The 23,933-nt window shown below is 49.9% G+C and overlaps 1 protein-coding gene across 3 annotated transcripts in view; it reads right to left on the reverse strand.

Annotated features, from left to right (window-relative positions):
- The window catches only part of ARHGAP39 (Rho GTPase activating protein 39), a 149,562-nt gene extending 134,735 nt beyond the window's left edge, over window positions 1–14,827 (reverse strand). For all 3 annotated transcript variants that reach the window (XM_054817330.1, XM_054817331.1, XM_054817329.1), the window contains exon 1: window positions 14,698–14,827. In XM_054817330.1, coding sequence (XP_054673305.1) covers window positions 14,698–14,708 — 11 coding nt within the window. In that variant the 5' untranslated portion in view covers window positions 14,709–14,827. The remainder of the gene's footprint in view (window positions 1–14,697) is intronic.
- Window positions 14,828–23,933: the final 9,106 nt, after the last annotated feature.

The following is a 23,933-nucleotide window of genomic DNA, read 5'->3' on the forward strand; positions in this document are numbered from 1 at the left end:
TTAAAAGTTAACATCCAAAACCTAGGTCAAACAGCCACGTCTTGCCTTAAAGGGTACCATGGACAGATGTTTCTTAGTTTCATAGTCCAGGGAGTGCAGTTTTTATTTGATTGCCATCGATCACCGCAGTTAAGTGGATCTTGTCTTCCAGTAGCCAATTCCTCACCTTCCTAGCAAGGGGATTCATTTTATAACATAAAATAGGATACTTAACAGTGCAGAACACTCTCTGGATGTATTTTTGAATGCTAGGGACCAAGTTACCTTGTCCCTAACTTCATTAGAGCTGCCAGTTTGTGTCCATGCTAGAGAGCTAACAAGGAAGCGAAGGTCTCCTTCTACCTCCTGGTAGGAGCTGTGCCTTTGCCTCCCACAAAGGCTGCCTTTAAAAAACAGGGGATAACCAGCCTTCACATAGCTCCAGGATAAAGATCTTGCAAGAGTCTACTTGCAGAAGAGCATGGCAATTATATTTCAGCAAACTGTAGGATTAAAATATCACTTAGGGAATGGGAAAAGAAAGGATACTTAGCAATATTTAAGATCTAGATATTTAAATCATTATGAGATATTCGCCTCGAAGATATTTAAGTTCATGTGCTCCCAACACAGTCAAGATATGTACTACAGTTTTGTTAAGAGGACACTAGGATCAACAAAAATGCTAGCCATTTCTTTATGCTGTCCTGCTAGAGTCCAGTCCCCTTAAAAGCTCTGCTGTCACTCACAAAACTCTTTGCAGCTGCATAAAGTCACGGACCCAGAGCTGTGGTTGCTCCGTGCCAATCTCCCAGGACCACAGAAGATACAAGACAGAGTCCGCTGTCAGGAGACAGGATACTGGGCTAATAAACTTTTCCTCCAACTTGGTATAAACAATCTTATTTCAGCTCCTTTCCCTCCTGAGCCCAAGCCCAGGGCATTACATCTCAGACAGTTCCCTCAGACCGATACAGTGGTTTCATGCCAGTCCAGATTCCCAGCCGAAGTCAATCTTCAACGCAGCTCAGCTCTGACACCGTATGATGTTCCCAGTCCCTCATACCTACCGTCCCATGGAGACGTGTAGGAATCCGCAGCTAAAAAGCGGGGCAGCTGATACTGCCCAAAACCCCGCTTTATTCCCCGTTTCAGGGCAGGTGGCTGGTCTTCAGGGTACCAAACTTCAGGGCTTTAAGGCCTCCGCGATGCAATTCTGCAATCAGCGCAGCGAGACTGAACTAGAACTTACCCCAAATATTCTTAATTTCAGTGCCACGTCCTCGAGATGAACACACACATACAAGCCTCTCATCACTTTGGGATAAATCCTGTGCCTGTATTCAGAACTGCAGTTCAGTGCTTTGAGCTTTGACTTTAAGTTGTCAATATACCGAAGAATCAAGGAAAAAAGAAAAAGAAAAAAAAAGTAGTATTCTAGAGCTAAGACAGCATTTTGTTAAAAAAAGATTCTGCTGCTAGGCAAGATCCCAGTAGCCACACGAAATTGAGTTGAATGACCGGAGACAAGATCAAAGTGGTTACGTGACAGCTGCTTTCCTGCCACGCAGACGCTAAAGCCAAAGGCCCACCTTGGGACGGGAGCTGAAAATGCAGAGATAATCCCGAGGGTTAAATGATTTCTGAAATGCATTACAAAAAGAGAAAGCAAGCACTCGTATCGCAGTTACGTGGGTGGAAGGAGATACATGAGTCATTGATAACCTTTAATTACTTCGATGTGCAGATTTGCAGTCTTCCCCACTAGCCTCTGCCGGTGCCTTTTCCAAGCTCACAAGTTCTCCAGAATGAAACCAACTCCAATCTGCTCATGGCACTAGCATATTAAATACACTGCTCCAGCCTCAATTTTCCCCATTTAGGTATTTTGCATCTTTCATTTCTGTGAAATGAAACAAAGAAGGGAATCGGAATTCAAGTCTTAGCAGTGGGATCTACACTAGAGAAGGCCTACTCTTAAGCTCAGTCTATTTAGCTTTGAAACTTAGCTTGTAGCATCTAACCCCAGGGTGCCAAAACGAAGGATTTTTGTTTTGGTTTTTACTGTATGGGCAGCTATGCATAATGTTTGCAGTTCTCCATGCTAATGCAAAGCAAGCACACTTCCATTCTGAAGGCTTGCCTTGTCATCAGCCAGGGGTCAGGTGCTTTGAAGCATGCGGTTATACTACAAGACACGAGACTTTTCTGTAGTGCCTGAGTAGACTTGCTTTATACGTAGGTATACCTGCAAAATTATACCCCAGGAAGGTTGCTTTTTGGCTAGTTAAAAGTCTTAATGAAAGATATTTGCACTCCATAGGGGGAAAATTTATACAGTGTTATCTGCAAGTGTGTTTTTAGCCACATTATCCGCATGCTCTAAGTGCAGATGGAGAGACATATGCCAGGAGTATCCAGAAGTACATACACAGATTTTTATATTTTTCCCTATTGCTAAAAGAATAGGCACCTCAAGATTCAAATGGCTACAGACCTCTCCCTTTGCTTAGAAGACACACGGATTCACTAAAGTAACACATTCAAGGAACAGAGACAAATAATGCCTGCAGTGCTGCATGGGAAAGAGCTGATGGAAAGCTCATCCACAGTCAGGTAAGATCAAGCAAGACCATTCATGAGAGCACAGCATCTCAAACAGATAACCACCACCCATAAACTCCAGCCAAACTTTCCTCCGTGTTTTTGGAGCGCTATCTCTAATCATCTTGGATCCACTTTTGGAACAACTTTAAACAGATTCCCCTTTAATAGACTGGAACGTTCACAAGTATGCCTATCAGTACCAGCTACAGCGACACAATATAACCTGTGGTTTACAGGTCTGGACCAGATATTTCCTACATAGAGTAGCATCAGACAACAACTGAAGGGTTCTGCTGCCAAACCTGTTCCTCCTGCACACCAAGCTTGGTTTCTCCCAAGGGTTTGTATTAGTCTCCTGTTTGGAGTGTCATCTTTTCAGAAGACAACTTGGGGGATTGCAGATGACTAAACAAGCCCTGGTTTTCTCCCACTGCATTATCCTATGTTCTTTCTAAGGTCTTCTCCACACAAGGCCTCCTCAACCTCATTCCATGCTCTGCTTTTAGTAGCTAATGGTCAACCTTGTTCCCAGGCTTGACTTTTCATTCTCCCGTACAAGACCCTACTTTTTGATACTGTTAACACAATTCATAGAAGAGTTATTTTTGTTAGGAATCTTGCCTCAGCTTGGAAGCCCATCCCACGGTGGTGAAAAGGAATGGTGGAGAACATCAGCACTAGAAACAGAGGTGATGCAGAGGTGCAGGGATTCATCAGGAAATCATTTATTCTTAAGAAAAAGCTACAACAGTTGAGTTGTTGAATTTCTAGAACAGGTTTTGAGTAAGGCAGGCATTGTATTTTCTCAGTCCAGGTGGCTTTAAAACCCTGATCAATACATTCAGAGCAAGCCTCGTCTCCTTACAAAGCTTATTCCTGCTTCTGTTGGTAACAAAAAACCCTGTCCACGCACCTTCTCCCTTCCAGCTGATGAAGAAAGGTGTATTGCTTAGGCAAGCTCAAGTTTGACAGAAAAATAATTACTGCAGAGGCACTTGTCATGGTTTGAAGTTCAAGGCACATTACTTACCTTGAACAAAAACCTAGAGAACTTCCTACTAAAAAAATAAAAGGCCAAGACAGAAAATGTGCTAAGGTGTTCTCTAAACCACTATGGAGGTTGTTTTTTTTGGGGTGGTGGTTTTTTGAACACACACTTCACCTATTTTCACACATACGATCCACTGCACTGAACAACCACGCTACAATATAGATTCCTCAAGGTGACATTAAGGAGACATTAGATATGCAGAACTAGAAGGGGAAAACAAAAGGCTTCTAAATGAAAGCAGTGTTGATGTATTCATTTGCAATTTTTTCTTACAACAGTGCTGTTGGGAGCTCTGACAGATTCAACAACATCTCTTGAAAATGGCACAGAAGGTGGAAATAGGGAACTGAACGCTCTCTGCAGCCTTGGGTGGGGCAGGGGTCCTAATGAAAGTTCTTTTAATCTGAAATTTTTTAAAACCCAAAGAGCTTCCTGTGCTTTCCTTTTGCAACCCCACTGCTCAATTTCATCAAGCCACACTCAATTAGGGACACACTCATTGTGACGCAAGCTACTCTGGTCCCGGCATCATCCACATGAGACCTTCACCCCAGCTGAGCCTGCTGCCACCCACCAAGCAGAATTTCTCATCCACACCTATGTTAGGAAGCCCCATCAAGGTCCAGCACCTCACTGTCAGTGCTGTGCGACTTCTGCACCAGAGCTGGAGCATCATCAAGCTTGGAGCGCAAGGAGAGCGAACGTCTGCCTGCAGCCTTCTCCAGAAACATACCTTTGAGCCGCTGTTCAGCCAGTCCCAATGCATAACTGTGGATGAAGATCCATATGGATCCATATCCTGATTAACACTTATAAATAAATAAAGGGTGGATGTTTAGAGGATGGGGCCAGACTCTTCTCAGTGGTGCCCAGTGACAGGGGCAATGGGCACAAACAGGAACACAGGAAGTTCCATCTCAATATGAGGAAAGACTTCTTCCCTCTGAGGGTGACCAAGCACTGGGACAGGCTGCCCAGAGAGACTGTGGAGTCTCCTCCTCTGGCGATATTCAAAACCCGCCTGGACGCAATCCTGTGCAACCTGCTCTGGATGATCCTGCTCTAGCAGAGGGGTTGGACTAGATGATTTCTAGAGGTCCCTTCCAACCCCTGCCATTCTGTGCTATTACAGCCTTTCAGTACTTAAAGGGCATCTATGAAAGATGGAGACAGACTTTAACAGTGCCTGTAGTGATAGGACAAGGGGTAACGGTTTTAAACTAAAAGAGGAGAGATTCAAACTAGATCTAAGGAAGAGATTTTTTTACCATGAGGGTGGTGAAACACTGGCACATGTTGCCCAGAGAGGTGGTAGATGCCCCATCCCTGGAAACATTCAAAGTCAGGTTGGTCGGGAATCTGAGCAACCTGATCTGGTTCAAGATGTCCCTGCTCATGGCAGGAGAGTTGAACTAGATGACCTTTAAAGGTCCCTTCCAACCCATGTTATTTGATGATTCTAAATGGTAAGTCCCAAATGGAGAACTCTGGGTGGAGATCCTTCTAAACAGCAAGTCTTGCCTAGTGCAAGGAAGCAAAGAAACACCTTTCTGTTCTCCTCAAAGCTAGGCAGAGACTAAAAAAGAAAAAAGAAAAACAAAAGCTCTAACAAGAGCTTTGATATTAATCCCGGATGTAGACTGGCGTACTGAGATATGCCTGCTCTTATTTCCCAGAGCAGTCCTTAGGCAGAGGTCAAAAAGATGAAGGGAAGGTTTCTTAGGAACTGGAGAGGTGGAGGAAGCGTTGCCTTTCAAATTAGCATTGAGGTATACTGCCATGAAGGAGAAAGGTAAGAAATCCACCAGGGATGTTGCAAAGGGGACGGGTTTCAAATCACTCAGACCTGGATCTCCTTCCCACCTCGGAAATGAAAACTGCTGGAAGAAGAAAGCTTGCCTTGTGAACAGCTCCTTTAGGTGTTCAGCTGCCAGCGCTGTGGATGTTCTTGAGATACAACCACCAGAAGCCCGAGGTAGCTACTGCAAATTGAGCAACCTCTTGTCCTCCCCCTTCCACGCTCCCTTTTTGCAATACCCACGGCAGCACAGGCTGCCAGGGACCACGGGGAGCCAACCTGCTCCCTTCTCCACACAGCAACTGGATTTAACTCCAGTGAGGGATGAAAGATGATCTCAACTCCAAAAAAAAAAAAAAAACCCACAAACCAACCAAAACCCCCAAGCAGCAAGGAACAGAGGTCACGCTTAGTCAAGCAGATGCAAAGCAGGAATCAGAGTCCAGCAGCCTTGGCAAACAACCTCCTCTGTGCTCATTTCACCCAAATCCCACTACTTTTCTGGGAAGTGGAAGAAAATCACATGCCCCACCGAGAGGCTGATGATCTGGTCAGAGATGCATGCGCACGGAACCCTCAACTCTGCTCCAAACAGTGATTTTTCCGCCTAGTGGTTTTGTTTTTTCTTTTTCCTAATTCTTCCCAAATGTTCCCGACCACATTAAATGTTGCCCGAGTAAGAGGCATTTGTGTTTTTGTTATTTATTTTTTTAAAGCCTCAGCCACCACAGTTGCACCAGGCACATAGAAAAGGCTCTACAAGATTTCTCCTGTCCCTGCCTTTGAGGGGACGTGGATTCACAGATGCACACGTTAGATTAAAGGGAGTAAAGAAGCTTATTGAAGCAGAACAACAGCATCCAGAAAGCCAACTTCAGGTCGGCAACAGGATTCAGAAAGTACTTAAGAGACAGCTTAATTACTAATAAAACCGATGATACATCCGTATATCCTCCAAAGCCTTGCGTGTGTACTCAGTGCACTGCTTGGCCAGCTTGAAATGCGTTCCCCAACATGAGTAATTTAACAGATGGACACCAAAAAAGCCACCCCAGCATACCGAAAGGAAGCAAGACAGGCTCTTCAAGACGCAGTATTTTCCTTTTCGAGTCCACCTGTGACTCTGCATCTCAGCACGCTGTCCCTGAGTTTCGTAGGGGACAATCTTTTAAAGGATTTAGGCTTCAAGGAAGGACTATTTGTCTAAACTTCCTGGACAGACCGTGGGTTGACTCTAGTAACCTAAATTCCACCGTTACTTAAATGCACCCTAATGTCCCTCTTTCTCTTCTAGAAAGGAAGCTGCCACGTTGCAGTCGATTGCGATTGCACTTTTCCATCTAATGCAATGATCTCTCCCAACCGTGTGCGAAGAGCTCCCAGGCTTGCAAGAAGCACTACAGAAAGATCAATAAAAATCATAATACTATAGCTTCAATTCACAGAGTAAGTAACGTTTCTGGATGGTAAAAAGCTTGGGTTTCCAAACACGTTGCCCGTGGAAGTCATTTACATTCAAGCAGAGTGCGGAGTGGAGAGGGAAGATCAATAAAAATGCAACGAGGCAGACAGAGAAATGTCATCACCTCAGGAAGAGGCAGCCCAGAAACCGCGTGCATCTGACAAGAGCACAAATGGACCAGGCACGTGTGTTTTCTGTAGGGACTACACCACAAAGAAGGCACCTAGCTTTAACGTAGAGATTTTTCTATACTCCTCGGTGGTAAAGAAGGGGACTGCATGGTCAAAACCAGTCACGGCTCAGAGAGCTGAGATCCCAGGCTCCTGTATTATTTTACTGCACGGATTTTGACACATCAAGGTCTCTTCTCTTCCCATCTGTAAAATGGGAACAGTGTTGGGGTTGTTCAGCCTGGAGAAGAGAAAGCTCTGGGGACACCTTACAGCAGCCTTCCAGCAGGTAAAGAGGACCTACAGGAAAGCTGGAGAGGGACTGGTGCCAAGGGCAGGGAGTGACAGGCCAAGGGGGAATGGCCTGAAGCTGCAGGAGGGGAGATGGAGATGGGATGTGAGGCAGAAATCCTTCCCTGTGAGGGTGCTGAGGCCCTGGCACAGGGTGCCCAGAGAAGCTGCGGCTGCCCCTGGCTCCCTGGCAGCGTTCAAGGCCAGGTTGGATGGGGCTTTGGGCAACCTGGGCTAGTGGAGGGTGTCCCTGCCCATGGCAGGGGGTTTGAACCAGATGGGCTTTAAGGTCTCTTCCAACCCAACCCATTCTATATACACAGTTGCAGAATATGCCCATTCTACAGCGAGGTCAGAAATCCTAAGTTTCTGCATGCAACACTGCATTTTTATCCAGTGTTTGCTGAGGTTTTCACTCTAATTTATAATCCCAGTCCCTATGCACAGCACTGTTATAAGAGAAGAGCAGCCTGCAAGTCACCTTTAGGTCAGGTATTGACTGATCCAGTGCTGGCTAAGTCACCGGTGGCCATAACACCGGCAAACCCCCAAGCATCTTTCCTCTATGCCACATTCAAGCCCAGATACCACTAACCCCCATCCCTTACACCTCTCCCTCCCTTCCAGCAAGGGTTTGCTTCCCAGTCAAACTGCGGTTTAAAGTCAGCAAACTTTAACCAGAAGTCAAAAAGCTCTGCTCCATACCAGAAACATAACTTCCAATCAACGTTCAATCCAGGAACAAAACCTTCTAGGATCACGCTGTCTGTAAAATACAATAAGCAAAGCCTTCTCCCTCTGACAGTCTATTTCAGGCCTCATTTGCCACAAGTTTTATGAGATGTTAATCAACAATCAAAAATTTCCACATCTTTCACTGCGGGAATAGTGGTTTCTGCTCTCTAAATTACACCGCTGGGTTACTACACGTCACAGTTAATGAACCCTCTCTGCCCGTTTCCATCTCCTTCCCGTTTATTGTTTAAAAATACTTTAACAATTTGAAAAAAAAATTTATTTTTTTTTTCCATTTGAGAGCGCAGAGATGAGGATATCCAGTTGCCTGCCAATCAGCTGGGACAGTACTGAAACTCAGAGCAATGTATTTGGCTCCTTAAAAATTGAGCATCCATAAGGACTGGCTCTTGCAGAGCTGTTTGTGAGAATGTTTAAAGGGCAGGAGCAGCCCCAGCAGCGAGAGCAAGAAAATAAATACAATCACCAGATCTATTAAGGCCAAAGAAACAGCGAGGGATGAAGAATTTGAGAAACGAGGCACCTCTCAGCACAATGTGGTTCTTTCACTGCTGCCAGGAGCTGGTAAACCGAGAAAACCAGCTTTGGGGGTTCCAGCAAGCAATTTAAGGAGTAAAGACTAATTTCAAGGGCACGGTGCAGATGCCATCTACAGCGTGCTCCACTTCTTTCCCCTCAGCACCTGGAGTACATTTATCCCTTGCTTGCTTCTTGGCAACTGGAATTAAAAATAGCCAGCCTGGATGAGTTGCAAAGTGGGAAAAAAAAAAAAGTATTACAGCAGAAATGTTTTTGGTTTTTTTTTTTTTTTTTTTTTTGAGAAGAGACAGGGAAGGAAGAGGAAAGGTCTAGGTTCAATGCGCTATCTAGAGCATGTAAGGAAATAATCACTGAAGCAAAAATGCAGGAGGGAGAGCATGGCTGCTGAAGACAGGAACAAGAAATAATTTTTTTAAAGGTACTGGAGGGAAGAGGTCATCGTAACACTTGTAGTGATCTTAATCGGCAGCCAAAATGAAGTTCTCACTGATGTTTACTGTCTGGGGCAAACATGTCCAAATAAGCATGCCATAAAAACGCTGGCGTACAGTGACAGGGGCTACAGTCAAGCCTAAAAATCCAAACCTGATGATTTACAATCCATCCCTTGGAGCCAGTCCCCTCCGTCACTCTGCTGCACCATCAGGGAACTTGCAACCTGACCAGATTATACATTATTTTTACTCCTGGAGTCAGCCCAGTCCCTAGAGACTTCTCGGTTGTATTTAGTGGTTTCGTTTGGGTTTGTGGGTTTTCGTTTAAAGGTTGTTGGGTAGGTATTTTGTTTGTTTGTTTGTTTTAAATCATGCATATTCACAAGTTACTAGAGGTGAGCTGCTAAAACCTTCATCTTTCAGAAGAGGAACAACACACCCCAAGCCTTTGGTCTGAATACGATTGACAGAATGGTTTGAGGACTTAGGCCTCGCCTGAACCGGTCTCAAACCGAGATACCTACTCATGAGACACGGTGTCTGCTATCCAAATTATAGTTTACCTAGAAACCTACCCAGAAAATCTTGCCTTGGATCTTCAGCTTCACCAGCCTAAATACAGACTGAGCAGTCAGAGCAGATTGACCCAGGAGATAATGGTCAGGTCAGTTGACCCGAACGAGGAGAAACCACAACAGGACACTGCTGGAACGGGGATTTAGGAAGCTGCTCCTAGGTTGCTATCTAAAGCAATTACTTTGTGGGAGGAAGTTGTCTACACCAACATGCTGCACGTTTCTACAGCTCAAGACTTCAACCCCACAAACATTTCCCAGATGACAACCCCCACATGGTGGCAGGAGTTGATGGCATCTTCTGCAGCTTAACGACTTGTTCAGGACCAAAGTAGGTCACCATCAAATCCAGGTACAGAACTGTGGATTCACCTAATTCTCTGGGATAGCTCCTCAACAAGCTTTCAACAAGCACAAAGTTGAGAAACTCCTTTCCTGGAACTCTACCTGAGAACATCAGGCTTATCCTTAGAGAGGAGCTACACGATGCAACAGGCCTCCTCCATTTTCTTACCACAAAGGGTCACATTGCTCCATATGACAAGATTTTCCGATGCTATGTCCAGCCTAAGCTGAACTATTTCAGAAAACAGGGCTCTGCCGCTTCTCTAGGAAGAGAGGTTTCACAGCAAAGTTCAGTCTGTCAGGAAGAGCCCAACATGCAGCCTGGACATCCCTTACTCCCTGCTGGAAGTGTTCAAGGCCAGGTTGGATGAGGCTTTGGGCAACCTGGGCTAGTGGAGGGTGTCGGAACTAGATGATCTTTAAGGTCCCTTCCAACTACGATTCCATGATCCTGCCAGGACCAGCTTCAGGATTTTAGAGACTTGAAGTCCTAACTGAGAGATGAGTTGTAGATATCACAACCACAGGCAATAAGGCATTCAACTGCTGAAAGCCACGGCTCTAAAGATAGAGTTATGTACAGACGGGCTGCTGGGATTGTCCCAGATTTTACCAGGTTTTTTTAATATTAAAGAGGTGGAGGAGCAGCTCTGTAAACAGGCAAGCAAAACAAACACGCACCAGATCTACTGTGCTCCTGAGCAGCTCTGCCCTTGCGCAGGGCTGTTTGACAACACATGCCCAGGAGGTCTGACGTCAAATCAATCACGGGTGCGCAGATGCTATTTTCCTATTTTTCAGAAGCCAGGCATTCCATAAAATCCTTTTTTTTGGGTTGGTTTTTTTTAATAATTATTATTTTGGACAGAATCTAGGATTCAACTACATAACCTAAAATGTCTGGAAAGCCTACAACTAGTTGATGGGTTGCAGAAGCTCTCTCAGCCATCAGGTCTAGGCCCGATATTCCTGCTTCAAGATGATGCTATCTTACCACTCATATAGTTATAACCCATGATCACAGGTTTGAAATGCACAATACAGGCCAGGAAGAACAAGGCAGATGGAAAATATTTATAAATCAGAATAAAAAGACAGCCTTGCTCTCCACACAACCTGTGTCATCTCACTGCTCTTATGTTGCCAGGTTCGTTACCATACATAAACATATCTTCATTAATCTTCATAAAGCTGGTCAAGAGTACAGCTGGCATCACTGTTAAGTTTAGCAGTTAAAGCAGCTGTCTAGGACTAACCAAAAAACCTCATTTTGTGGTTGCAGCCAGGGTAGAAGTTGGCTCCTGTCCTGATAGGACAGCAGCAGCAAAAAAAATTAAGTAATTCCCAAAATCAAACCCAAAACTGTGCACTCACCAATCACATGCTCACCGTCATGGGTATCAGGAAAATCCTTTGTGAAATGCAACGTCACTCAGGATTTGGACAAACTTCAACAGTCCAGACTTCAGCAGTCTCCCTCTCCTTCCAATCTTTTACTGTTGGACTTGATAATCTTAAGGGTCTTTTTCCAACCTAAATGAGTTTACGATTCTCCAACCTCTCCTCGCTCCCACCACCTCGACACAACACCCCAGCAGCAAGTCCCACGGCACGCAACGGCGGGACCTTCCCAGCAAAGATCCAGCCAGCACCAGATTTCACCACATTTATCCTCCTGCATCTATTCACCCACCTTTTCTTCAGCTGCAAGCTATGAAGCTCTGGGCTCTTGGCCAACTGGTTGCTTCTCCTCTCTCTCCCTCCCTCCGAGCTGCAGGTTACAGGAGACTATGGCATTTCTGCTTCTCTTATTAGGGTAGTTAATGACCTAATTTAAGCCATGTACAGTATAGCCAGGAATTACAGTTACAGGCTCCTCAAATGAAGTTAACAATAGAGCACAGAAATTCAGCTGCGAGCACTTCTCAGGCACCTTTATATCAGCAATATTAATTTTACCAGGAGGACGGCAAGTTTGCTCCCTCCCCTCTTTTTAAGCCACTGACAAATCTTGATGTCTTGCTAGCAGCCTCCTTTGGAAGAGAACTACACGAAGACATCTGGCTCGCAGACAGGCTAGACCTTAGTTTTGTCTTGATCTGCAGCAGGAAGAATACAGCAACCATAGATTTCAGCGGGAAATATCCCATCAGCGGCTCTTTTAGCATCAGAGCAAAGACTTCACTAGAGATTGAGGGCCTCAACATATGTCTTTCTTCCCAAAGGAAGAACACGGAAATTATCTCTCCCAAGGGTATTAGCATAACTCAAGTCGTTGAGATTAACATTAAAGAGTCATTTAGACTTGAAAGCCATTCCAGGTACTGGTGGAATGAGGTACGCTGCCATCAGTGATTCAAACTCCAGTGCAGAGTTATATTAATCCAAATTTTAGGCTGGGAAGATAGCTCCTGATCAGCCGAGTGTAGGCACTGGCCAAGACACGCAGAAAAGAAGTTACTGGTTGCTGATGGACAAGGATCTACAAAACCCCATGGGAGATGCCTGTGCTTCCCTTTGAGTGGAGAAAGGGTAGCATCGTTAGATGTCTTGAGCTCTCCCTCTTACACCCATCCTAAGCGATGGGGAAGAAATATATAGCTTCTCCCTTCCAAAAAAAAAAATAGAGGTGTACAGCATGGAACAATACTTGGTAACAGAACTAAATGTTGGCTGATAAATGCCTCTTGAAGATCGCATCGTGCAAGTGTAAGCCAAGATCTCAAACCACAGACTAATTCACATCCACAAGCACCAAATACCAAGTACTGTCAGTCTCCCCCCCCCAAAGTCAGCAGCGAGACAGTTTTCAGCAGCCAGATGATGGAATTGCGAGGGTGTTGGTTCCCCCTAGCACCAAAGAAATCAGCTCTCAACATTGCTGCAAATGAAGGCAACAGATTTTTCCACAAGGTGCAATCACGCTGTTTTTAACGATCATGTGGTATATTAACATTCAGCTGCAGCTACAGTCCTGGGCAGATGCTTCATGGAGGAGATCAACCAACCATCCACGGATGGTAGTGGTAACAGCATGGCCACCGACGCTGGCCTGGTGACACGAAGCACAGTGTCACACCTTGCCTACAACTGGTCCAAATACACCCAGCCAGAGGCACACCCTGTCCAAGCCACCTGCTGCTTGCAGGTACCCAAGGGCTCACACCAAGCTCCCCAATGTCATTAATTTTCTTTTAAAACCCAGCTGCATGTGCCAGGTGAGGTACTGGAGCACAGCAGCTGCGGGTTTATCTGTAGAGGTCACCCAAGGGTTGATTAAACTGCTATCGCGAAGGAAGGAGGGGAAAAAAAAAAAAAAAATTCCCATCCTGCAGTTTTTGCAGCCGGAGAATGCAGGTCTGGGGAAGCAGCAGAGCAGCGCAGAGAGGAGGAAAAAAAAAAAAAAAAGCCCCAAGCAGCAGCTCGCCATCCACTGCACACGTGAAATAAATAAACCCCATTCCAGCACAAACACCACAACTCGGCCATTTCTCCCCCCTCTGAGACCAGTGCATCCCCCTCCAAACCTCTGCGCTCGCTCCCTGCTGCAGCCCCACCATCCGCCTCCCCCAGCCCACCCAGCCCCTGCAGGCAGCCCCATCCCTGCCTGCACCCCTTCCCCAGCGCATCCCTGCATCCACACCCACTTGCACAGCACCCTGTTTGCCGCCCCCCCCCATCCCCACGCACCCCCCTTCAGCCCTGCCACACCTTACACCTCCGTAAAAATACCTCCCCTGGCTGCATCCCATGGGAGGGGGGAATCCATCCCATCCATAAATCCCCACCCTGCAGAGCATCCACAGGGAGTAGGGTGGGATCCAGCCCCTTCATACCCCCCCACCATGGGGAGCAGGGTGGGATCCAGCCCCTCCACAGGGAGCAGGGTGGGATGGGGGGGGGGATCCAGCCCCTTCGTTACCCCCACGGGGAGGAGGGTGGGATCCAGCCCCTCCATAACCCCCCTTCATCAGGGAGCAGGGTGGGATCCAGGCCCTCTCCCCCCCTCTCCGCTTTACCAATGCACCTCTGGAAATCAGGGTGGGGTTGAGATCCAGTCCCCCCCCCCCCATCTCCCTACTGCAACCACAGGGAACCAGGTGGGTGCATCCAGCCCCCCTCAAAAAAAAAAAAAAAAAAAGAGGGGGGGGACAGAGTGGAGTTGGGATTCACCCCCCCACACACACAGAGAGCAGGGTGGGGTTAGGATCCAAACCTCCCCCATGCAGAGCAGGTGTGAAATCCCCCCCCCCCCAAAAAAAAACCCGCCCCAAACCCCAAGATGGTTCTGACATCCCCCCTTAATAAAACCCATCCCCCCCCAGAGGAGAAAACACCCCCCTCACTCAAAAGGGCCACAAACAGACCCCCCCCTCCCCCAAGGTGAGGGGGGGGGGGCAAACACCACTCAGGGCACCCCAAAGAGGTGGGGACACCCCCATAACCCCTATGGAGAGGGGGAGACAAGGAAGAACCCCCTCTAAGGGTAAGAAAAAGGGGCCCAGAACCCCCTCAGCGCCCCCGGGGGGCCTTAGGCCCCCCGGGGGCGCTGAGGGGGGTCTGGGCCGCTTAGGATAGGGGGAGCAGGCCCCAACCGCCCTCCCCCGCGTAGGCCTCAGGCCCCCTCTGAGGGCGCAACCCCCCCCCCCCCCCTCAACCCCACCCCCACCCCGCGGTACCGGTTCTCACCTCTCCGCCATGTTCCCGGCGGTCCTACCGCTCGGCGGTGGTCCCGGTCCCGGTTCGGCCTCCCATGATCCCGGTGCAACCGACCAAGACAAAACCGACCCCAAAATCCAACCCCCCCCCCTCCCCCCGAGTTACCCCCCACCCCCCCCGCCCCGCCAACCGACTGAGGCCGGCGCTCGCGCCGCGGCCCCGCCGCGTCCCGCCGTCACCAGCGACAACGGAGGCGCCGCCAATGGGGAGAGGTGGAGGGGGCGGAGCCGAGGAGGTTCCGACACGCCCCCTCTTTTTCCCCCCGCCCCAAGCCACGCCCCCTCCACTCGCCCACCGAGGGGGCGGGGAGAACCGCGAGGGTTGATGGGAGTGGTAGTTCGGCGGGGCGCGGGCGCGCGCGCGCATGCGTGGGCAGGGGGCGCGCGCCGTCGCGTGGCTGCGGGGCGCGCGCGTGCGCGCGCACCTGTACGCGTGCAGTTCACGCCTCTATACGCGTAGAGTGCACGCGCACGCGCGTGCCGGCGTGCCGACGCCGCACATGTGTGCGCACACGCGTAGACATACAGCACGCGCGTGTGCGCCCGCACGCGTGGAAACGCGGCGCAGGTGTGCGTACGCGTGCGCAAGGCGCGTACAAGCACGCGCGCCTGCAGCGCGCCCATGTACGCCTGCGTACGCACGCGTACAAGTGGCGCACACGCGGGTGCACGTGTGTACGCAGTGCACCCGCATGTGCATACGTGCACGTGCAGCTACACGTACCTCGGGTGCAGCGTGCATTTCCGTACACACGTGCACGCATGCAGCACGCTGCGCACACATCTGTACCACTCGTACGTCCATGCGTGTGCACATACACAGCGTAAGCACTTCACACGTCCACAAACACGCCGCGCACAGTGCACGCGTATGCGCACTTACGGTGCACACCTATACGCACGGTGCACGCCGTGGCCGTGCGTGTGCACAAACAAGTCCATATGGATGCAGCACGCACACGGTCGTGGCACACGCTTGTGGGCACAGTGCACATACACGTCCACACACGCACATGTATGACTGTACAACACGTACATACATGTGCACGTACACACACCGCGCACTGTGCACGTACATGCGCTGCACGGTGCAGACACAAACTGCACACGCACTAGCACACATCACACGTGTGCACACACACACGCTGCCACGCACACACACTGTGCCCCACAGCACCCTGTGACCCACAGGTCCCCCTGGACCTGCACCCCACAGTGACCCCCTGTGCCCCATAGCACACCCCCCCCCCGGCCTGTGTCCCCCCAGCACCCCACTGTACCCCCCAGCACCCCATGGGTCCCATGTCCCCCAGCACCCCACAGCCCCCGTGTCCCCCCACATCTCCTTGACCTCCCCCCATGTCCTTGTACCCAGGTCCCTCCCTGGTGTCACTGGGATGGATGGGGACCCCAGACTGGGGACGCACACACCCCAGCACCCTGGGGCCATGCCAGCGCTGCCCAGTCTCCCCGACTTGGGGGGTCCTCTCCAGTCTAAACTCTTCTTTTACCAGCCTGGTTTCCTTATCCAATCCCCTTCCCATCACCTCGCTCCTCCTTCTCCATCAGATGTTTCCTCACCGTGACGCCCATCGACACCTCTCCATGCCGTCCCCCTTTTGTTCATAACAGGGGGCACCCCAATGGCCTGAGCACCCCAAGAGTGAAGCCCAAAATGGTTGGGGGGAGGAGGTTGATGCACATCCGATGAGGGACACCTGGCTGGGGTGACACTTGAGTTGAGGACACCAGGAGAACTTGGAGCAGCTTTTGCTCCATGCCCAAGTATTTGGGGATTGCATTGCTAAAGGAATTGGGAGAAGCAGCTCATTGGCTTCAATTTGTCAGGAGGGGACAAGTTCGGTCACGGTACGAAATCACCCACAAACTCTTTTATTCCCTTTCAAGCCCCAACCTAATTCCTGACTTGCAAATTTGAAGGAATTTGGCCCACTGTCCTCCTGGGCGTCTCACCAGGATGGTGTTGGGATCGGCATCTCCAGTGCAGGGGTGCCCACGGCCCACCTCCTGGGTGCTCATCTAATGGTCTTTGCCATGGACGTAACATCTTGATGTTCAGGTGGTAGTTTTTTGGAGCAGAAAGACCCAAGAACATCATATGTTCTCCTCCAAGCTCCTTTGAGATGTGTATGTGCAGTTACCTCCTTCTTCCTGGGCACCTTGATCCAAGAAAGACCATGGTCATCATCTTCGCTTACACCAAGGGGAGATGTGATCCTGCACAGAGGCTGCTGGAAATCAAGGTGATTTGGCCCACGTGCTCTTCACTGCAACCTCAGAAGAGATCCAGTGAAGGAACTAGATTAAAACCAGCCCCAAAACATGTGCCTGGATGAGCTCAATGTGAACATGCGTGTGATGGGACAGGCCACGGAGCAGTTTTGTGGTATGTCCGAGACAGGGCTCTGCTCTCAACTTTGAGGACGCCATCCCCTGCTTCAACGGGGTCACCTCGTGTGACCTTAAGGGTCTAACCTCAGCAGTGAATGACCTCAGCAGTGACTGGGTCAGCCTCAGTTACTCCAGGCTCTGTCCCAGTAACCACCAGCTTGCATGGCATCTACTGCTCTTGGAGGATCAGTGTGGGCTTGGCAGTCCATGCAAGGAAAACAAGCTTGAAGGCCAGAAGGATTTTGGGCTACCACGACTTCTCCCCACACAACAACATTCCACCCATTCCTGGACCACAAAGTTGTCCAGGACCCCTTGTCCCCAACCCTTTGGAGCTGAGGGTCAAAAGCAGCCCCATGACCTCCACCCAAAGCTCGGGACAGCAGAGTAGAGCCCAGCGCAGGCAGGGATGTCTTCTCCTCTGACTCGCTACAGCATGCGAGCAGCAACCAATGCATTAGCTGCGGCATTGACCTAGGACCTGGTGACGTGAAGGCCCGTGGCCCTGACTAACCCCGGTGGCCACTCATCCCAAGGTAGGCTGATCCATGTTGCTGTGCTCTGGAGGGGACAGCAGGCATGAGCTGGTGTCTGTGAGTCATGTCAGTGGTGGAACCACTCTTCTCCATGCCTGCTTACATCCTTGGAGAAGGATAACACCACCATGATGTAGGTGATGATTGCGCAAGTCCACCTCCAAATCGGTTTTCCTCCTAACAAGGTAGGCGGAGAGCCCAGGCCTGAAGGGCAGCGATGGACAGGGGCCTTAGCAAGGTTGTCCCCAGCCAAGGTTGATCCCTGCTCCAGGATTGCTGACCCATGTGTGGTGCACAACCTACCTGTGATTTAGTTTGATGTCTACATGCATGCTTTGTTAGAAAAAGGATGGAGAAGGCAAAGGGTTTGGAGGGACAGAATTGTGTGACTATGCCACCCATAGCTCTAGGGATCAGCTCAAAACCCTGGATGGCCACAAACTGAGTCTCCTTGAGCTCACCTTGCTCCTCTGGCTTCGAGCAGGTTTCTCTGCCTAGCATGGCTCAGCAGATCCATCCTACAGCAAGTCTCACAGAGAACATCATTTTTCCTTCAGCTCTACTTTTTCCAACAACTGCTGCAGAGCCTGTCTCATGTTTTCTGATGGGTCTCGTGGGCATCGGGGAAGGGTCTGCAGAAGCATTCCTATAGCTGGTACACAACCTGAGTCTGTGGGACGATCAGAAATTTCCCTTTCGGCTCTTGCCACTTCTTCCCCCCGCCACCTACCTTGAGCTGGAGAAGGGACCTCTGTGTTCCGCACCCAAACACGGGTTTAACAGCATCAAGAGGGAGCAGCCAGAGTTGGAGATGGCCACTCAGGGGACATGCTGTGCTCCCAGCAGCCACCTGCGAAGAATTCAAAGGATCACAGAATGGTTGAGGTTGGAAGGGACCTCTGGAGATCATCTAGTCTGACCCTTCTGCTCGAGCAGGGCCACCTACAACTGGTTGCTTTTGAATATCTCCAAGGATGGAGACTCCACAGTCTCTCTGGGCAACTTGTGCCACTGTTTGTGACCCTCATAGTAGAACGGTGTTTTCTGATGTTCAGAGGGAACCTCCTGTGTTTCAGGTTGTGCCCATGGCCTCTTCTCCTGACACTGCGCACCACTGAGAAAAGCCTGGATCCATCTTCTATGCACCCTCCCGTCAGATACTTATAGACTTTGATGAGATCCCCCTGAGCCTTCTCTTCTCCAGGCTAAAGAGTCCCACCTCAGCCTTTCCTCATACGAGAGATGCTCCAGTCCCCTCATCATCTTCGTGGCCCAACGCTGGACTCTCTCCAGTAGGTTCACGTCTCTTTTGTACTGGGGAGCCCAGAACTGGACACAGTACTCCATGTGTGGCCTCACCAATGCTGAGATGTGCTGGCAATGCTCCTCCTAATGCAGCTAAGGACACCGTTAGCTTTCTTTGCAGCAAGGGTACATTGCTGCCTCATGTTCAACTCAGTGTCCACCAGGATCCCCAGGGCCTTTTCTGCAGAGCTTCTTTCCAGTTGGGTGACCCCCAGCCCCATTGTTATAGAGCAGATCATCCTGAGCGCCACCATGCAGCACGTTCGGGACAGCCAGGTGATCAGGCCCAGTCAGCATGGGCTTATGAAAGACAGGTCCTGCTTGACTCTCCTGATCTCCTCCTGTGACAAGGTGACCCGCTTAGTGGATGAGGGAAAGGCTGTGGATGTTGTCTACCTGGACAATATTAAAGCCTTTGACACTGTTTGCCACAGCCTTCTCCTGGAGAAACTGGCTGCTCATGGCTTGGACGGGCGTACTCTTTGCTGGGTGAAAAACTGGCTGGACGGCCGGGCCCAAGGAGGTGTGGCGAATGGAGTGAAATCCAGCTGGCGGTCAGTCATAAGTGGTGTTCCTCAGGGCTCAGTAGCGGGGCCAGTGCTCTTGAATAGCTTCATTAATGATCTGGACGAGGGGATCGAGTGCACCCTCAGTAGGTTTGCAGGCAACACCAAGTTGGTGGGGAGTGTTGCTGTGCTTGAGGGTAGGAAGGCTCTAGAGAGGGATCTGGACAGGCTGGATGGATGGGCTGAGGCCAGCTGCATGAGGCTCAACAAGGCTGAGTGGCGGGTCCTGCACTTGGGTCACAGCAACGCCAGGCATCGCTACGGGCTTGGGGCAGAGTGGCTGGAGAGCCGCCTGGTGGAAAAGGACCTGGGGGGTGTTGGTCGACAGCGGGCTGAATATGAGCCAGCAGCGTGCCGGGGAGGCCAACAACATGCTGGCTTGTATCAGAGACAGTGTGGCCAGCAGGACTAGGGCAGTGATCGTCCCCCTGTAGTCGGCCCTGCTGAGGCGGCAGCAGCTGGAATACTGTGTTCAGTTTCGGGCCCCTCACTACAGGAAGGACGTTGAGGGGCTGGAGCGTGTGCAAAGACGGGCAATGAAGCTGGTGAAGGGTCTGGAGCACAAGTCTGATGAGGAGCAGCTGAGGGAACTGGGGTTGTTTAGCCTGGAGAAGAGGAGGCTGACGGGAGACCTGATCACTCTCTACAACTACCATGCATGGCAGGAAATGGACTCTGCTCCATGAAATATCCTGACAGAGAAGGGGCAGTGGTGGGAGTCACCTTCTGCTAAGGCCAGCAGAGGCCACCCAGTCCACAGAGCACGTCCAACCTGCAAAACTAGGTCCCCCAGAGTGGGCTGGGAGATGTCACACTGGAAACAGAGATGGTTGAGAAGTTTTGAGGTCAGTGCAATGGAGAGCAATGTTTTACTGATGCATGCACAAACAGTCTGGACATGGACACATACACCTTGACCCATTAAGATATGAAAGAGGTTTCTAAAGAAGGGTGTCTGAATATGAAGCAGAAAGACTGAACATGGACAGTCATCAGACATTCATAGAATCATCGAATGGTTTGGGTTGAAAGGGACCTTTAAAGGTCATCTAGTTCAACTCTCCTGCCATGAGCAGGGACATCTTGAACCAGATCAGGTTGCTCAGATTCCCGACCAATCTGACCTTGAATGTTTCCAGGGATGGGACATCTACCACCTCTCTGGGCAACCTGGTCCAGTGCCTCACCACCCTCATGGTAAAAAAATTCAGGCCCTCTTCTTCAAATAGTGGGATTTTGTCTAAAAAGTAAGACCATATGGGTCCTATTTTGTAGTCTTCTGGGTTTTGATTATCACTTTTTATCCATGTTTATTTTGCAAGCTGAAAGCTGGAGATTTATTGGTTTCCCACGACTCCAGATATCGGAACTTTGCAGCAAACAGCAAATGCCTGGGGACACAGTCACAACAAAAGATGCAGGTGACCTGCATGTCATCCAATGGAAATGTGAATATCTGGACACATTTTGAACAGTGAGAACTGCATTGAATTTTAACGCTCTCCTGTAATTACTTAACGTACCTTCAATCCCTGCAGTGTCACTTGAACATGATCAAACACACTTTGGGCGCCCAGGGAATGGCAATTCTTAGAATTTTACTTACAAAAACCCCCTTGTTCGTTCTCCACAAAAAGTTGTATCACAGAGGAGGAACAGATGCATTAATACCTCCCTGGGGCTTGCAGGTAAAGCGATGAGCTCTGAAGAGCACAAGGCTGCCTGCAGAGTAGGGCAGGCAAGAAGCCTAGCTGAGGACACCAAAATCTGATGTGATAGAGATGGGACGCATGGAGCCAACGGTTCAGATTGGCTGTAAAGCACTCAGCATGCTGGTGGCATGGAGAGACTGCCCAGGATCTGCTCATTATGTGAGGCAAGAGGGTTTGAAAACTCAGTACAGGATGGTGGTGGTCCCATAAAGTGAAGGGAGGGGAGGGAGGGGAAGGCTGAAGGCATGTACAATAGCTGAGAAACTAGGACACATCTGGAGACAAGATAGAGCTTGGAGTCCTGCTTACACTCCCAGCCTGATGCTCAGGGTTTCTGCAGAGGGACATCTGGGATGGTGCCTCAGCATCGCTTGGGAAGGCCAGAACAGTGGATCTTATGGGACAGGCACCCACCCAGTCACTGATAATCAAAATGGATAAACAAGACAGGTAGGCCAATCTCAGGCAGCCTGTACATCCTGCTCCTGGTATTCACACTAGATGGTCCTGGCATGTCTGCAGGACGACATTCATAGAATCATTGAATCATCTCATGGTTTGGGTTGGAAGGGACCTTAAAGATCACCTAGTTCCAACCCTCCCTGTTATGGGGAGGGACACGCGCCACTAGACCAGCTTGCTCAGAGCCCTGGCCTTGAAGACTTCCAGGGATGGGGCATCTACCACCTCCCTGGGCAACCTGTTTCACTGTTTCACCAACCTCAGCATAAAAAAAATCTCTTCCTTATGTCTAGTCTGAATCTACCCTCTTTTAGTTTAAAGCCATTACCCCTTTCACTTCACGTCCTTGTAAACAGTCCTTCTCCAGCTTTCCTATAGGCCCTTTACGTACTGGAAGGCTGCTACGAGGTCTCCCTGGAGCCTTCTCTTCTCCAGGCTGGACAACCCCAACTCTCTCAGCCTGTCTTCACAAGAGAGGTGCTCCAGCCCTTTGAGCATCTTCGTGACCTCCAACAGGTCCATGTCTTTCCTGTACTGAGGACTCCAGGACTTTGGAGATCAGCTTGCCTGGGGAGGGAGAAAGTAACTGCAGGTACATGGCTGCTGCCGTGTAGCTGCAATGCCCTGCACCCGACTGCCCTTGCTGGGGAGAATGGCAGAGAGATGCCCTCAGTCCCAGGATGGTCCTCTTGAGCTTCCAAGGAGAAAACACAAGGCTTTGCCTTCTATTTTCATCCTCTGCCACTGGGAGAGCCTGGAGACACCACAACCTTTACCTCAGTGCACAGCCCTTCCTCACCAACCAGCCCCTCGGGACCTCCTCCAGCCCTGCAATGCACAGGCAGGGCAGGTCCTGCTGCCGGCTCTGCTGATCTTTCAGCCCTTGCCAGGACCTGTCCCTCTTGCTGCAAACCACCCTGCCAGACCTATATCATTTCAGCGTGCCACCGAGCATGTGAAGCAGGGATGGGAAGGCTTGCTGGTAGCTCGGATGTGTCCAGCTGCCCATGACGGTGTCAGGAACAGGCGAAGAGCCGCACAACCGTGCGTTCACGCAGATGCCAGTCTTGCTTTGCAGAGGTTTGCATGGGGCTGTGTACAGGATGCACCGGGAGCTCCCAGATGCTATCCCAGAGATTCCATTGCCTCCCACCAGTGCCCAGGCCATCAGTCACAGTCACCTACATGGGCAGGAGGCTTGGAAACCAGTGCCAGAGACCCAGCTCCTGCAAGATGCAGCTTCCCCAAGCTCACAGCCCCAGCCTTGGGACTGGGCTTTGGCCTCTGCTCATCCCTTCCAGGCCACAGCCTCCTTTCTTTCTGTGTGGTGCTTTCTGGGAACCTTGAAGCAAATTGCTGTGTCTTTTAAACCTTGTAGAAATGCAGGATGCCAGCATCTCAGATCAATGAATACCCACTGTCTATGTCACCATGGAAACAGAAGACTATTATGTTTTAATATTTTTAAGCCATATAAAGACTTGAAATATCTCTCAAACCCGCAACGATTAAACAAGAGAAGCAATGAAAAAAATAAGCGCACTCTTCCATCAGGGTACGTTTGCAAAAGCCGCAGCACCATCAATGCCCTCCCCCCCCAGCTCCGCCCCAATTACATTTATCCACATTTCCTTGTCACATGCAGTGTTGAAATATTCTGCATGCGCTGGGAGGGGGAGGTTCTGGGATCAGTCAAGGGCTGCCAGGACATGAAGATGTGGGCATGCCCTTGAAGGCAAACACAGGGACAGCTTTCTCCACCTCTAAGCCAGCCAATAGGACGGCTGCTCCCGCCCAGGAGGGTTCAGAAGGAGCATCCTCGTGGTGCTCAGATCTACCCTGTCAGAGGGTAGATCTGCAGAATGCAGCCCAGTGGGGTCAGTTCACATCTGTATGTCCCTGCACCCAGCTCTTCACAGAATCACAGAATGACAGAATGGTAGGGGTTGGAAGGGACCTCTGGAGATCATTTAGTCCAACCCCTCTGCCAGAGCAGGATCACCTAGAGCAGGTTGCACAGGATGGCGTCCAGGCGGGTTTTGAATATCTCCAGAGAAGGAGACTCCACAACCTCTCTGGGCAGCCTGTTCCAGTGCTCGGTCACCCTCAGAGTAAAGAAGTCTTTCCTCATATTGAGATGGAACTTCCTGTGTTCCAGTTTGTGCCCATTGCCCCTTGTCCTGTCACTGGGCACCACTGAGAAGAGTCTGGCCC

The sequence above is a fragment of the Grus americana genome, chromosome 2, assembly GCF_028858705.1.
Source record: "Grus americana isolate bGruAme1 chromosome 2, bGruAme1.mat, whole genome shotgun sequence".
NCBI classification, from domain to species: domain Eukaryota; kingdom Metazoa; phylum Chordata; class Aves; order Gruiformes; family Gruidae; genus Grus; species Grus americana.